The sequence below is a fragment of the Panthera uncia genome, chromosome A2 (genome assembly GCF_023721935.1).
Source record: "Panthera uncia isolate 11264 chromosome A2, Puncia_PCG_1.0, whole genome shotgun sequence".
NCBI lineage: Eukaryota > Metazoa > Chordata > Mammalia > Carnivora > Felidae > Panthera > Panthera uncia.
This window is the reverse complement of record NC_064816.1, coordinates 31,461,621-31,476,590: the sequence shown is the minus strand read 5'-3', so window position 1 is coordinate 31,476,590 and position 14,970 is coordinate 31,461,621. Positions and strand designations below refer to the sequence as shown.

General features: G+C 43.2%; 1 protein-coding gene across 6 annotated transcripts in view; it reads left to right on the top strand.

Moving 5' to 3' along the window:
- Nucleotides 1-14,970, top strand: part of MAGI1 (membrane associated guanylate kinase, WW and PDZ domain containing 1) — a 633,332-nt gene that overhangs the window by 589,667 nt on the left and 28,695 nt on the right. For 4 of the 6 annotated variants that reach the window (XM_049642665.1, XM_049642664.1, XM_049642667.1 and 1 more), the window contains exon 14: nucleotides 9,723-9,939. In XM_049642665.1, the coding sequence (XP_049498622.1) occupies nucleotides 9,723-9,939 (217 nt within the window). Of the gene's footprint in view, nucleotides 1-9,722; nucleotides 9,940-13,611; nucleotides 13,696-14,970 lie in introns of all 6 variants that reach the window. The other 2 variants (XM_049642669.1, XM_049642670.1) reach the window with 1 other exon arrangement.

The window sequence follows — 14,970 nt, the reverse complement described above, 5'->3', positions numbered from 1 at the left end:
GCTCTTAACTGGTGTTTCCATCCGTTCACATGGGCAGATTCTCTCCTTGAGCTTTCTTATGCATTGGCTGATGAATTATTTACAAAATTAAAAAGCCTGCAGGTTTGAAGAATTGCTTTGCCCTGTATATATATCCACGCTCACATGCAACCCTGTTCGCTGCCCCAGCATTGAGAATAAGACATTTCCTTGCTGTCGAAATGTCCTTTGTTGTTTTGCTAGCTTTAGCAGCATTATGCTGCAGGTATAGGATTCTTTGAAAAAAAAAATCAATGTTTTGCTGTCCTTTCTAATCTGGTTTCCCTGAAGATGCATTACCTAGTTGACATGTTAGCTAATAGCTTAGAGGCTATGGTGTTGTGCTTGGTGGTGTCAGCTTCTGTTCCCAGGGCACTGACAACAAATTAAAATGCTACTTAAAAACTCAAAATCTGGACCTAGGATGCCTATGATATTGATCCAGGAGAAGGAAGCTTCCCGATTCATTAACATTTGGGTAAAGAGGGGTACTTCCATGTGGCTTAGAGTATTCGGGGGAGGGAAGATTTACGGCTTTCTGCCATCCGGGAAAGGAGAGCCTTTAAAACTTTGCAGCGTACGGGGCTGCAGTGGAATTCTTTCCACCTGTCTCCAAGCCTGGCGGCGAGAGGCAGAAGTTTATTAAGGAGATGAGCAAAGAAGCTTCTTGCATTCTTAAGCTCCACTCCTAAGTTGTCCGAAGAGTAAAGCCTGCAATAATTGATGTGCTTCCAGTGGCACGGTGCTGTGGTGTCTACAACATGTGACTTCGGGCTGCCTCCCTTGTCAGTCTGTGTTAATGTTGAAGCTGAAAAGCGCTGGTAGGTGTGCACATCGGAACCACAGAGATGCCAATGCTCAGGAGCGCGCGTGCGCATGTGTGTGTGTGTGCACGTGCATGCACATGGCACATGTGTGTCCTGATCCCCAGGTCATAGTCAGAAACCTATTCAGCCTTCAGAAAAATAGAAGTAAATCCGAAAGATGTGTCTCATGAGCTTGAGTTAGCCATCCTTTTTTCTCCCCCACCCGCAAGCGTTTTCCATGATGCACGGAATTAATTTGCACACCCCACATGGAATGGAGTCTTAACGAGGAGCATACTGGGGGGAGATATAGCAGGTCTGCCCAGGGAGCATGACATCAAGGAGTAAGGTGTTCTTTTTGGTTTTGCATCCCATTTAAACTTACTTTGCAAAAGGATGTTGTGGATTTCATTTGCATCGTTTCTTCCCCAAAGTGTTTTGGAATTCACTGCCGAACTCAAAGGATATCAAACAGGTATAGAGCCTGTTTTCACCAAGTCAGTTAAGAGAATTCCCTATGACAGTTTATTTTTGTAGAAGCCGTGTCATTAGCAAGTAGCAAGCCAATTACTCCGGCTGCATTCCTAGGAAAAAAGCGTTCTTAACTGCTTTGCCCACAGTCTGCTGGCTCTTAATTACCACAAGCTAAGAGCCTGGTGTGTTGCCGGGTTAGAAAAGAACAAGCCCCCGGCCTGGGGCTTGTCCTTACCTGATTTCTGTGCCAGGACAGGGATGATGGTTTTCACAGCATTGCTGGCACACTCTGGCAGCTGCTGTACAAAATTTGGGAACAATCAGCCAAGGTCTGCCATTGCCAGTAGAGCATTGCTAACATCTGTGATCCGTGGGAGCTCTGTACAGGTGGGTTGAGAGCTGTTTCCCTTCCCCAGTTAGAATTTTGATGATGTCCTGCCAGAGAGACAGATGATGATGGGATTTTTCTGGTGGGGTCGAAGGGAGTCCATGGGGAAGCTGGATGTCATGGTTCCAGAAAGCTAGGCACATAATAGCAGACAGGGTCAGTTGTGCAAGATAAGTAATGAATGCACGCGGATTGTGCCAGGTTATAACATGCTGAGATGTACCATTAGCTCTGTGAATATACGGTCTTAACCCGGGACCATGTTTTTTCTCTGTTCTAGAGTCTTCTGACATTGTTGGCTCGCTCATGTGACTGACAGCTTCCTTTTGCCCTCATACCTTTTTTTTTTTTTAATGTTTTCAATAATTAATTAGTTGGGTTTTTATTAGAACAAAAGGACTTTTTGATCTTGTTTTCCCTCCTGGGCAGTGTCTCTAGCTTACTCTTAATAAGCAGTTTCACCTACTAGATTTAGTTTAAATGTTAAGCTTATGGGTTCTGTACACTGGGAACAATGGCAGTGCCTTAATAAATTGTTATTCATTTAATACCTGGATGTTAATACCATAACATCAGGAATTTTTTTGCCACATGGCAGAGAAAAAAATAAGACATATTTGCTGTCAGGTTTTAGACCTCACTGGAGAACTGATTCTGAGACCCAATTTAATCATCCTGACTGGAAACCTACTTAACTGAGACTCTTGTTCTGAATCATGCTCAAGGATTTTGTAAGAATTTAAAACTCTAGGGGTGCCTCGCTGGCTCAGTCGGTACGTAGAGCTCATGACTCTTGATCTCGGCATCGTGAGTTCGAGCCCCACATTGGGTGTACAGATTACTAAAAAAATAAATAGGTAAACTTAAAAAAATTAATTTAAAACTCTAAATACCACATCAAACCCTGAATTTTAAGTCAGTATTCACTTTTGTTTTCTTACTAGTTCGTTTCCCAGCTGTGACTTCCCTTTCTCCCTTCCTTCATCTGTCCATCTGTCCACGTAACCCATCCATGCATCTGTCCATGCGTTTATCTGTTATGCGCTCATCCCCCAACTATCCGTCCATCTATCCATTTATTTAGCAATTAGTATCAAAGATTCATTGTCACAAATCACCAAAAATTGTATGCATTTGTTACCTCAGCCTGTGTTTATTGAGGTTCTTCTGTATGCCAGACCCAGTGCCAGCATACAACAGGATCTAAACCAGAAAACACTCCTGCCCTCAGGCAACTAGGGAGAGAGAAACAATAGTCACATAAACAGGCAGATCTGCATGAATCCTCCTCATGGGGCATAAAGGCAGAAACCTTCCCAAGTTAAAAAAAAAGCAGAAAGATAATCTAGAACCAAGTACACACATAATGAAAATCACTCAGCTCTTAATTACAACCTCCTAAGTTAAATAGTCCTTACAAAGCCCCAGCAAGGACCCAGGGCTGAGATGCTGTGATTGAGCTGTGGAATTTTTCTGAGTTCCTGAGCAATACGGGAAGCCTTATTTACGTAGCTGTTATTGTCAGATCAAAGAAAGCATACCATATTCATAAAGAAGACAAAACTTCCCCAGTTACTAAAAAACTTCGCATCAAGTTTTCATACAGGGAACACAAAATGTCAGAGAGACCAAGGAAGTCTCTTCAACAAACTGCAGCAAAGGCAGCAAGCTGAAAGGAAGCAGTAGTGACAGGTTTCTGGTCCATTGTCCTCTGCTCCTTTCCCTTGGAAGAGACCCTAGGGATATTGCTGACAACCAGTTGTTAAGAGATGTGAGAGAGAGAGAGAGAGAGAGATCTCAGGTAATATACCCAGTGAGTGACCCCAGCCAGAATCACCCAGTTTTATGTATCCTGCCTGGTTTTCAAACTCTCCTGGTTGTCTTAACTCCCCAGAGCCACAAAGCAGTGAGTAGTAGAAGGAAGAAGGATTAGGGTTGCTCATGTAAGTCTCCTTGTCCCTCACCTTCTCTCAGCGGTGCACTCCCTCGACCCCCCGGAGCCTAGAAGATAGACTTTGCTTTTGTATCTTTCAAACATTCCATGTGAACCAAAATTCATTTTCATATCCGATCAATACTTTCCTTTTCTTCTCCATTAACTCCTCTCATCTGCCTTTTTGGAAGAGATTATTTGACTTAGACTCGTAAATGATAAAAAAAGAGACAAAGAGAAAGACCATCCTCTCTCTGCTTTGGCTTGTATTTGAGTCTCTGATTTTTGCACAACCTTTAACGACATTGGCCTAATATCTCATCAGCACTTGGAGTTTTTCCTGTTGTCCATGTAAATCACTGCAGTGGCCTTCAGTCTTGGCAGATAAGTGAACTGTAAATAATTTTGCTTTAAAATGGATCGATTTGTCATCTTTAAGCCACATGAATTCTTTTCATCATTTAAGCTCCTAAGTGCTGTCTGTATTCATTTACTCTTCTGAGCAAATATTTTCAGCTCACTTTATAAGCACCTTCGTTTTGAAATCATTTTGTGAAATACTGATGAGTTGATTTTTTTTTCCTATTTCCATTTATAAAAACCATTGCATCTTCCCGATTGCCCTGGCCTGTCAATAGTTAGGAAATCATCTGTTCTAGGGAGGTTGGTACAATTTTATTTTAAAAGGCCTTATGACACAAGTGTGTGTGGGTAGGGTGTGGCCAAGGACTTTTGTGGAGCTTTGAAAATTGAGCCCATTTCTTTCTTCCTAGTCAACTGATAGGAGATTTAAAGATAAAAATCTTCCTTCCCAAATAATCAGAGCAGTGACAAGAGCTGGCTTTGGAAATACCCATCCCAGTATGTGGTACATCTTTCCAACTAGTTGCTCAAGCTGGAGACCTGGGAGGTGAATATCCGTGGTTCCAAGATGTCCTCCCCTCCTTTTCCTCTTCCCTGCCCTCCATTCAGCAACGCCTATTGAATCTGGCACCAAAATGTCTTTGACTTCACTTTTTCCCCCTCCCCTTCATTACTGCTATTCTGTGGTGTAAACCACCTTGGATCTCTCACATAGAATACACGATAGCCTCTCCTCTCTGCTTTTACTCCTGTCCACACCAACCTAGTCACCCCCTCAGTAGCCAGACCAAACTCTCTATAAGTCATTTGGGTCCTGGCACATCCCTGCTTTAAATTCCTGATTAGATTTCTTCTCCTCTGAACTAAGAATGAAACCCAAACTCTTTAAAGCACCCCTCAGAGTCCTTGCAGTATCTGGTCTCCAAGCATATCTGAGGCCATCCCACTCCCTTGCTGTGTCCCACTACGTTCTCTCTCTTCTTCAGACAGCCCAAGCTCGTTTTTGCTTTGAAGACTTAGCACATACTGTTCCCATTAATGGGCTGTTTTTCCAGAAGTCTCTCCCTACCACCTACCCACAGGACATTGCAGTATGTTGGTATCAAACTGTTAGGTTTACGTGATTAATGTCCATCAACACACACACACACACACACACACACACACACACACCCCTAGATACGAGCATCAATGCTAAGAGTTTAGGTACTATCTCCCTTTACACATTTATGCCTGAGAATCTGGCTCACAGCAAGTGTCCTGTGTGTACTTATTGGATGAGTGAACTGTAATGCATGTCAATATGCATTGTGGGCAGCTACGTACAAGGGCTTGGTCTGGACGTTCTGGCATTTGTGTGCTAGGTCGTCACGTGGTGCTGGTATGCATTGAAGAACAGACTTGAAATGTCTCTTGAGCTACAGATAGATCTCTTGGGGCCAGTTTCTCACCTAGAAAAATGAGGAGAAAGACAGTCCCACCAGATGCAAATCTGATCCTGTGCTATAGCTAGTTCAGAAGTGAATTTGTTCTCATGCCCCAGGTCTTTGCTGAGAGGTAATTCTGGGTGGCTGTAGAGGTACAAGTTGACTTTAATTTGAGAGATACATAAACATGACTTTTCTCCTGGACGGTTCTGGGCTCTGATCAGATAAAAGGCAGCACGAAAGCTAATTAGCATGCCCACAGAAGGGAAGAAGGCATATTTTGAACTCTAGCACATACACCCAGAGCATATAGCTTCAAAAAACTTAGACTACCAAGATATTGAATACAGAATATATCTTCAAATCAAGTGGTTTGCATAATTGAACTTGAAAAGAAACATAAGGCGAGGTTAAATCTTATCAGAGGAAAATCTAAACAGCTTCCAGAATGTTGTGCATTAGCCCATTAACGTGGGTTAGAATATGTCATCTAGTGATAGCTTTAAGTGGTGACATAGTTTTTTTTGAGCGTGTTCTCAGGATGATGCTTTATTTACTTTTGTTTGCCAAATTTAGGGACAGGGTTTAGGTGGCATTTAAAAGGGATGCAGAGATGCAGTTTCAGAGATAATTTTATTATTAAAAAAAATTTTTTTAACGTTTATTTATTTTTGAGACGGAGAGAGACAGAGCATGAACGGGGGAGGGTCAGAGAGAGAGGGAGACACAGAATCCGAAACAGACTCCAGGCTCTGAGCTGTCAGCACAGAGCCCGACGCGGGGCTCGAACCCATGGACCACGAGATCATGACCTGAGCCGAAGTAGGATGCCCAACTGACTGAGCCACCCAGGCACCCCCAGAGACAGTTTTACAAACTCATTCCACATTCTGTTATTTTGTATTAAATTGGACCAGAGTCAGACATTTGTTGGGAGGTGAGAAAGGGTGTTAAAATTTGAAAAATGGCCCAAGCCATTTCTGGTAGACTTTGTTTGCACACCGTGGTAATGGCAAAGCCGTTCTTCAGTCAAACCTGAGATTTCCATGTCCTCCGTGTCAGAGATTTGTTACATCCATCTGAGGGTCTCAGGAAGCCACAAGACGGCAGACACAACCTGTGCACATGCACTTGTGGGCATGTGTGTAAAAACACATGTGCGTTCTCTGCCGGAGAAAAGGCCAGCCCGTTAGCAGATTCTGTCAGTGGATCAAGGTTGCCAGAAAGAAATTTTTCTCCAGTTCAGAAGGAGGGGGTGAGTGGCAGAGGTTACATTGGGGTTCCAGGGACTACAAAGTAACCCTGGGAAAGAAGACTGTGACCTTTCCCTCAGGTAACCCTGCAGGGCAGCTCACTTTAGGTCCCAGTGAGGCTTTGTGAAGCATCATCTTGACCCAAAGGATCCTGAAGATTCGGGGATCAGAGACTGACGTTAACTGTGAAATGAATTTAGTGTCAATAGACCAGTCCCACGTTCTGGCATTTGCTACTATTTGAGGAACCCAGAGACGGTGGGCATTTGAACGAGGGGATGCGGTTCTTAGGGTGAACTCCAGAGGTCCTTAATCTGTGGAATTACTTCCTTTTATATTTAAAATACTCTTTTCCTCCTTTCCTGAGAACAAAAATAAAACACTACCAAAATCTAAAAAGTCACAGCTGCATTAATTCTCCTTATCAAGGTTTACTTCCAGATGAAAATAGCTTTAAATTTTGTCTTGATTATAACAAGCATTATCTATACCTTATAAAAAGCAGATGGGGCCTCTGGGTGGCTCAGTCGGTTAAGCATCCAACTTCGGCTCGGGTCACATTCTTGTGGTCTGCGGGTTCAAGTCCCGCGTCAGGCTCTGTGCTGACAGCTCAGAGCCTGGAGCCTGCCTTATTCTCGTCTCCTTCTCCCTCTGCCCCTCCCCCGCTTGCGCTCTGGCTCTCTGTCTCTCTCAAAAATAAATAAATGTGAAAGGGTGCGTTGGCCGTTAACATTTTCTGACTTGAAGTCTTCAAGCACGTCTCCCCAGGGAGGCAAGAAGGCAGCCACTGAGGTTCGTGGAGGGCAGAAATCAGATAGCTGGCCCCAGGAGCCGGAGGTGCTGTCGGGAAGGACTGTTAGAAGCCGGAAAACCAGGTTTTATTCCACATCTCTGGAATGCGGATCCATGTAGGTCTGAGCTGAACACTTCATCCTCACAAGGGAACGGTGTCCATATGGGGGGACGGCGGTAGTTGTCCCTGCCCAGATCTCAATGTGCTTTCCTGTCGCCTTCACCAGAGTATGTACGTTGTCCCCCGGAGTCTGAGTGAACTGAGCCTCTCAGGGTTTTACTTACCAAGACCTCTTTGCTAGTGTAGAATGTGGGCCTCAAATTTCTCCCGCAGGCACACCAGATATAATTTTAAGTGCTCTGTCTTGCCTTCATCAAATACATGCCCATCTCCTCACCTTTGAATCCTTGCCAAAATCCATATTGAGACCTGTAATCTGTAATAGTCAAGGGTAGACGAAGTTTCTGCCTTTCTGGGACTTTCTTCAGATACCGATATCGAAGCGAAGACTCAAAGGGAAGGGCGTAAAGGGACCTGAGACTGAGATGAAAGGGAACTTGAACATTTCCATGAAGATGGGGAATGAAAGGTGACGGATACCTGGGGAGAGAGGGAGGAAGGTTTTGATAGGGTTGATTGTAAGACCAAGGGGAAGATGGTGATGCTACATGGGACTTTAGGGAACTGAAATGCTCTGGGTCAAAAGATCTTAGGAAACCAATTAACTAGCACAAGCTATACAGGTCCCATAAGAGAGGACAGAGATACCCCTTCCTGTCCTCTGCCCCTTTACGGTGCTTTTAAGCAGATAAGTATAGGGACATAGCACCTATTAAGTGAGAGGCAGGATTCCAGAATTTGTATTTTGAATGGGGGAAACTGAACACCGGGGCTTACCACCATCTTTTATTCAAGGAAATAAGAACTGAAGTGATTTCATTTCCTGCCAGGTATTTTTCTTCCCACTAGGTTTTGCTCTCTATTCAATCACCATCCAAACAAAGAGCATTTCATAAAATGGGAAGGGTCTTTTGCTGAGCAGGTTTCAAAGCACAGAAACCTGCTTATTCTATTGAAATTTAATGAAACTCTTTCCTTTTGAATGCTGCTTGGACTTTGGACAGGCTGCAGATCTAACAAGGCTGACCTCCTGAGGTCAACCCATGTAGAAAGTCTGATCTTGGTTTTTTAAGCAACAGCAGTGTCAGGAGGTGAAGAGGTGAAAGGTGACTCCTACAAAATTGAGTAGCTAAGAATTATGGAAGCTCTTCATATGATAACTACTTATATGCTTATAAGTACCAGTGCACATATAATGCTAGGCATGATTTTTTAAAAGGTCTGATCTCTCCCTTACAGTGTTGAAGAACTAATGGCAAAAGGTAAAAGTGGGGCATTTTATTATTGAAAGATGCAAAATGGGAAGTCCCCAGGAACATTTTTAGCCCTGATTGTATTTACTCTGGCTGTTATAGCCTTACATTTAAGTCCCTCATGGTATTTTGTGTCACAGGTTTTGTCCAAACATTGCTGATGTTGAAGTGATACATCTCGTATCTCTCCCCTGAATTTCAGAGTCATGGATCCAGTTGCTTATAGGACACGTCCAGATGGACGTCTCATGGCTCAAATTTACAAGCCCAGAACCGAACTCTTACTTCTAACTGCACAGACCCAAATAATCTTCCCCCTTATCGCCGCCATATCATTAAGAGGCTACTTGAGTCTTGCAGTTGGATCAGACCCTGAACTCTGAAGCCGTCCTTGATTCCCTTCTCTCACACCTTGCATACAACCTACTCGTCCCCATCTCTGCCACATTACCCTGGTCCAAGCCATCATCCTCCCTCACCTAGATAGTTACCACAATATCCTGAGGTCTCCCCACTTCACGGCTTGCCCTGGGACCTTCTAAAACAGTAGCCACAAAAATGAGGACGCTAAACTGATACATCTTGTAAAACATGCACCCAGGGTCTTAGCTGGGAACCTATGATGGAAATTGGATTTGTTTTCTGCTCCAGCCCAGAGAGCAATATGGTTTGTGATTATGTCTTCCCATCTGGCCCGCCCCTCTCTCTGTCTGCCAATCACCTGGGGATTTATCTGCATGCAGCACTAGCTGGAGAAAGATGGAAACCCAAATGTTGTTGACGTATTTACATATGTGTGCGCAGACGTGCTGAACAAAAACAAGCTGATGGAAACACCCACTCAGAGAGCCAATAACAATTCTCTTCTTGCTTCTCTCACTCGCTTGCTTTCAGCAACCACTGGAAAGAAAAGACAGCCAGAATAGTTCTCAGCACAGTGTTTCCAGCCACCGGAGCCTGCACACGGCCTCCCCAAGCCACAGCACACAGGTGCTCCCCGAGTACCCACCTGCAGAGGCCCCAACTCCAGATCAGACCGACAGCTCTGGGCAGAAAAAACCAGATCCTTTTAAAATCTGGGCCCAGTCCAGGAGCATGTATGAAAACCGACGTGAGTAGCACCCTGGCCCCTGTCTTCCCGAGCCCCCTCCCCAAGGCTTCAACCGTCTCCTGAGGCTTCTTGAAAATAGATTTTCAGTGTGTACACAGAGTAGAGGTAAATCAAGGTGAGAGGCGAAAGCTTCTCGGAGTAGTGATAGAATCTGCTGGGTGTTCATGGAGGATCCATTATGTGTGCAGTTTGGGGAGGGCTTGATATGGATGGTGGTCAAATAAAGGGCTTGGATAAAAATGGATTTATTTTTCCCTTCACTTAGAAGAAGTGGCAGGTGAGAGCTGCTGTCTCCTTAACTCTTGCCCGTGTAGAGACCGTGGCCTTGTTCTTAAGAAACAGCTCTGATGTACCATAGAACGTAAATACGATTGGTTTGGATTGCAGGAGTAATGAGAAGAAATTAAATGCTCTCTTAGCGGTCTCCTAGTTTTTAAGAATACTGGTAATTTTTTTTTTTTACCATTACCAGCCTTTTTAAACATTCCCCTTAAAAAAGGAAGGAAAAAAAACCCACAGTGAGTGGTTTGTGCTTTAGTTATTTATACTGTGGTCAAGCGTGTTCCTTTGGCTTCACCTTTTCGATAAATGTGAACTGGTGACGGCATCCATCGTCACTTTTTGGCTCTTAATGCCCTTAATAGTGCCTTTGTGTTTTATTTCTTTTCATTATGAAATGATTCCAAACACTGTTCACGAAACATAATAATCATTGATCCTGCCATTATCAGTGAAAGCCCCTAAGGCGCCCTAATCTTAGAGGATACAGACTGACCCCCTGTTTTGGAAGTTGCTCTTAGTGACATTTTCTCGTGAGGACGACTGGTCAGGATGCAGCAGCCCGGAAGGAGTCGACAGGAGCGTTTTCCCATCAGGCTGTGGGGTGGGCGCGAATGTTTAATGAGAGAGGAGGCGTAGTCTGGGGAAGGGTCTGATTAAAATTGGAGGAGAGGAGAGACTCATTCTGTCCATCCTCTTTGTGACTGACACCCCCCCCAACCCCCTCCAGCCCCAGACAAGTTTTGTTGATAGCCACACCTGTGGTTGCTTCTCGGGCAAAGCCCCCAAGGCTCCAGCCTCTTGCCCACCCACTCAGACTTGGCTCTGAAGCCTTTCCTCTGCTGGCTGGAGTGATTCCTCTGTGACCCAAACAAAACAGGGCGGGGGAGGCCAGCATCCCCATCTGAGAAGGATAGTTGGCCACACTCCTGGGTGAAATTCAGCAGTTAGGGGACACAAGGCAAGTCTGGAGTCTTGACAATTACCAAATTTTGGAAGTCCTTCAGGGTCACTCTAGTCTTTCCTTCGTCAAGGGAGAAATAGCATTGCGTTCTTACTACAATAGTGTGGGATACGAAATAAGCCGTTTTGGCTAAGGGTTCCGCATGCTGACAAAAGCCAGATAATCTGAGAAGGAATTTATTTAGTCCCTGGTCTAGAAAGACCCCCTAGAGTATCCAGATCCTGAGGCCAGGCCAGAGGAAATGAAGTTCCATTTGGAACATCCCTTGTAAGCATTAGTTGGTACGTATGAACCCGGGGTCTGTCCTCGCTCTGTCTTCTCACTCGTTGTAGTGATTTCATCAAACAAATGTTTTCCAAAGAGGAATACTTTCACATTCTCTTCACACTTCCCTCTAATCATGTGGCTCCTCCAATCAATGGCCCACCTTCAGCTGATGTTGAGATATTGCTTTATTGACCACGCACCTGCTTTCCTCCATACAGTACACATTTATGACTGAATTTCTCATGGACGAATCTTTTGGTGATGAAAGAAGTCGTGTTCTGCAGTGCTGCTGGGGCACGGCAGATTGACAGACGACTAATGTACCCATTTAATAGGAGACACCAGCTCAAATTCCGTGTTCACCTTGGGGGAAGCAACATTTCTTAAGAATTTAGTGTCTCATCAAATTTCCCAGAAAGTTTTTACCAGGAAAAAAAAAAAAAAAAAAGTAAAATATGTACTCTTACCACACAGCCAGCTAGCTTACTTAAGCATCGAAATTATTCAGGCGGCTGTCAGACCGAAATATTTGGAATGGTGCCAGTTTTGTCTCTGCTTTCTATAACATCTAAGGACTAGGATCTAGCAGTATAAATGAGAATCAGTTTCTTTTTGGGTGATTGGAGGCTCCATAATTGAGTGATCGTAACAACTTAATTCATGTTAAGATACACATGGATTTCTTCCTCACCACTCAATGAGAGTAATGATGAGACTCCCCACCCCCCATGATAATTATTCAGTGTCTGTCACAGATTTTCTTCTTTTCACAGTACCTGCAAATGAACCTACATCAATCTTGTCTTTTAATCAGTGTTTTGCTTTATCCCAGATCCATTTCTCCCATTACCGTAGATTGTTTTTTATCTTGTCTTTCAGAGGAAAAAAAAAAAAAAATACAGCATGTAGCCTTGTTAGATGTGATTCCCTGCCCCTCCCCCCAAAACATATTAAAATGAACAAAATTCTCCAAGAAAAACGGGGAACTTGAAGTCAGGAATAACACTTTCATTGGACCCATGTTATCCTTTTTATTTGGAAGATAAATTTTTCTTCTGTTTCATTTTATTCTGAAGGACAGGGTGAAGATTTACACAGTCTCTGATCAGATTCCTTCACGTGGTCTAAATGCTGTACAAAGTAGTGTATTCCTGATAGGGCCATCTGTCAAAACACCAGTGTCAAAAATGAATCAATCTGAGTTGCGGATGTGTTAATAAATCCCTTTGAAGGGCTTAAATGTTTAATTAAAAACAAAGTCAAGTATGGAAGTCCTTTAAAAGCCACGTGGCCTGCTTTGTATTTTCTCTAGTAACATGTCAATTGCTCACATGGCTTTAAAAAATGATACTGATACAGTGTTACTAGCGAATGTTCAGGAAGACAAGCTAGTATCTCGTGTGTAGGAAAGGAAGTCTGTCTAAAGCTTGCAAGTCTCTGTTCATAAAATAGTTTGGAAAGAAAAAAGTCAGAGCTGTTGTACCAATGTTGTAAACCTGTCCTATTCAGGAGAAACATGCTCGCAGGTTGGAATTGGTCACAGGGATCCTTTACTGTAGTGAGTTTAAGGAGCTTGGTTGTACTTCCAGATTTTAAGAGCTGTTATGACAGCTCTTATTTGTGTTTTGTTCCGATCTTGGCCAGATCTGATGATTTTTGACTGTAAATAAAAGGCTACTCTGGTTGAACTGCCTAGAATTCATCTGAAAAGGTATTACTACAAGAATGAATTCCATTGGGAATCTGATACTTTTCAAAATAAATGCTGTGGCGTGGCAGTAACAAAAGTAAATTAATTTTTTTTTCAAAAGGAAATCAGGGTTTAGACAAACCTGAAGTTCATGACACGATTAAAACAAAGTCATACGAGAATGTGTACTTTAAGGTATAATTAAATGTGAACAGTCGGGGATGGTAATGCTATTTCTGTGAAATTCTCCATGGAACGACTGTAAATACCAGCTTTTGACAAGAAAAGCACCATGAAAAAAAAGAAGAAAAAACCCACAGAATCAAATTCTAGTCTTTTAAAATCCATAGCAGCCATGACCTTTACTGTGAAAGCTTAACTGCACGTTCCTTATCAATCACAACTAAATTAAAATGAACTAAGAGAAAGCACATACATTAAGCTTTGCAAAATTGTGAAATTAATATTCCAGCTATGTCACCTTCGCCTGCATCGGGATTGAGCAAGGGTGAAAGAGAAAGAGAGATCAGTTCCACGAGTTTTGGAGAATGTCAGAGTAAGGATCCACTGAAAACTTTTATTTCTCCATTATTATTCATACTGTTTGATGTTGCCATTGGTCTCGGGGGCTGGGGGAAAACTCAGAGAAGGGAGGGAAGAAAGAGAACTGCCATGAATAGAAGTGTTATGGCACTCTTGTTGACCAAGCACAGACCAAAGACAAGATGAAATAAAAAGTGATGGGCACATTTTATCCAAGTCTGGAAATGTGTGTCTGTAGTAATGGAGACACCAGGAGGTTTCTCTGCAAACCTAGTGACTCCATTCTTTGTAATTATCAAAGGAAGTCTTTTGACTGCTTTATTGAGTTGTCGCTGGCATCACCAAAGGAGGTAACTGCTGACATTGTCCCCCGTGCAAGGGCTTAAAAGGGAGAAAAACCGGACAAAGTTTTCTTAGTTCTTTTTTGATTCAGCCTTACTCAAAAAAAAAAAAAAAAAAAAAGGGAGGGGTGATATCAATATCAGAAAGATAATTCCTCCCTGCTGCCTCCTAAAAACTTAAATTCTTCTAAAATCTGCCTGAAATAAAGAGGAGAGCAAACCATTTTGGGGCAGGGATTAGAAACCTCAATGCCCCTGGGCAGAAGTGGCAGCCGAGAACACAAAAGAGAAATTCTGTAATTCTGTAACACAGTTCATGACTGATTTATCACCAAAGTCAGCTATTTGGGTACGTGGAGTGTGGTTGATGGGAGAGTGTAATGGTCAAAATGCCAAAGTCAAAGTGCCAGAAGACTTTCTCTGTAACATGTCTGTGTTGATGTATCGTGTTGGTGTCTGTGTTTTCCTAGCTCATCACTGGCATCTTCAATGTCTTTGGTGTCTTTGGGCATCTTCCTTTTCAACAGGAAGCTCTTGCAACAAATTTGCCATTTTACCACTGATTCTCAGAGAGACACAAATGCTTTTTTTCCTATGGACTAAACTGTATGATAAGCCTAAGTCTTTTGGCCACAACCACCCATACCATAGTAACAAACCTAAATGAGTCAATGAAGGCAGAAACTTGCTACATTTGGTGCTAGTGGAGGAGGGGCAAGGGTTCTTGTGTTCAGTGATGCTGAGAAAAATGGGCGTAGGCTGAAGTCTCTGCAGAGATCCTTCCCTTGTTGACAAAGGGCTCAGCAGACTTAAGGCAGACTCTGCCAGCAACCGTGTGCTGGCTGCAAAGCACCCATGGTCTATTTTGGAAATAATCCTCCTGCTTGAGTGAACCCAAGACGGAGACCCAACCTGATTTAATTTGTTGTTTCAATGAGGCTATTAGA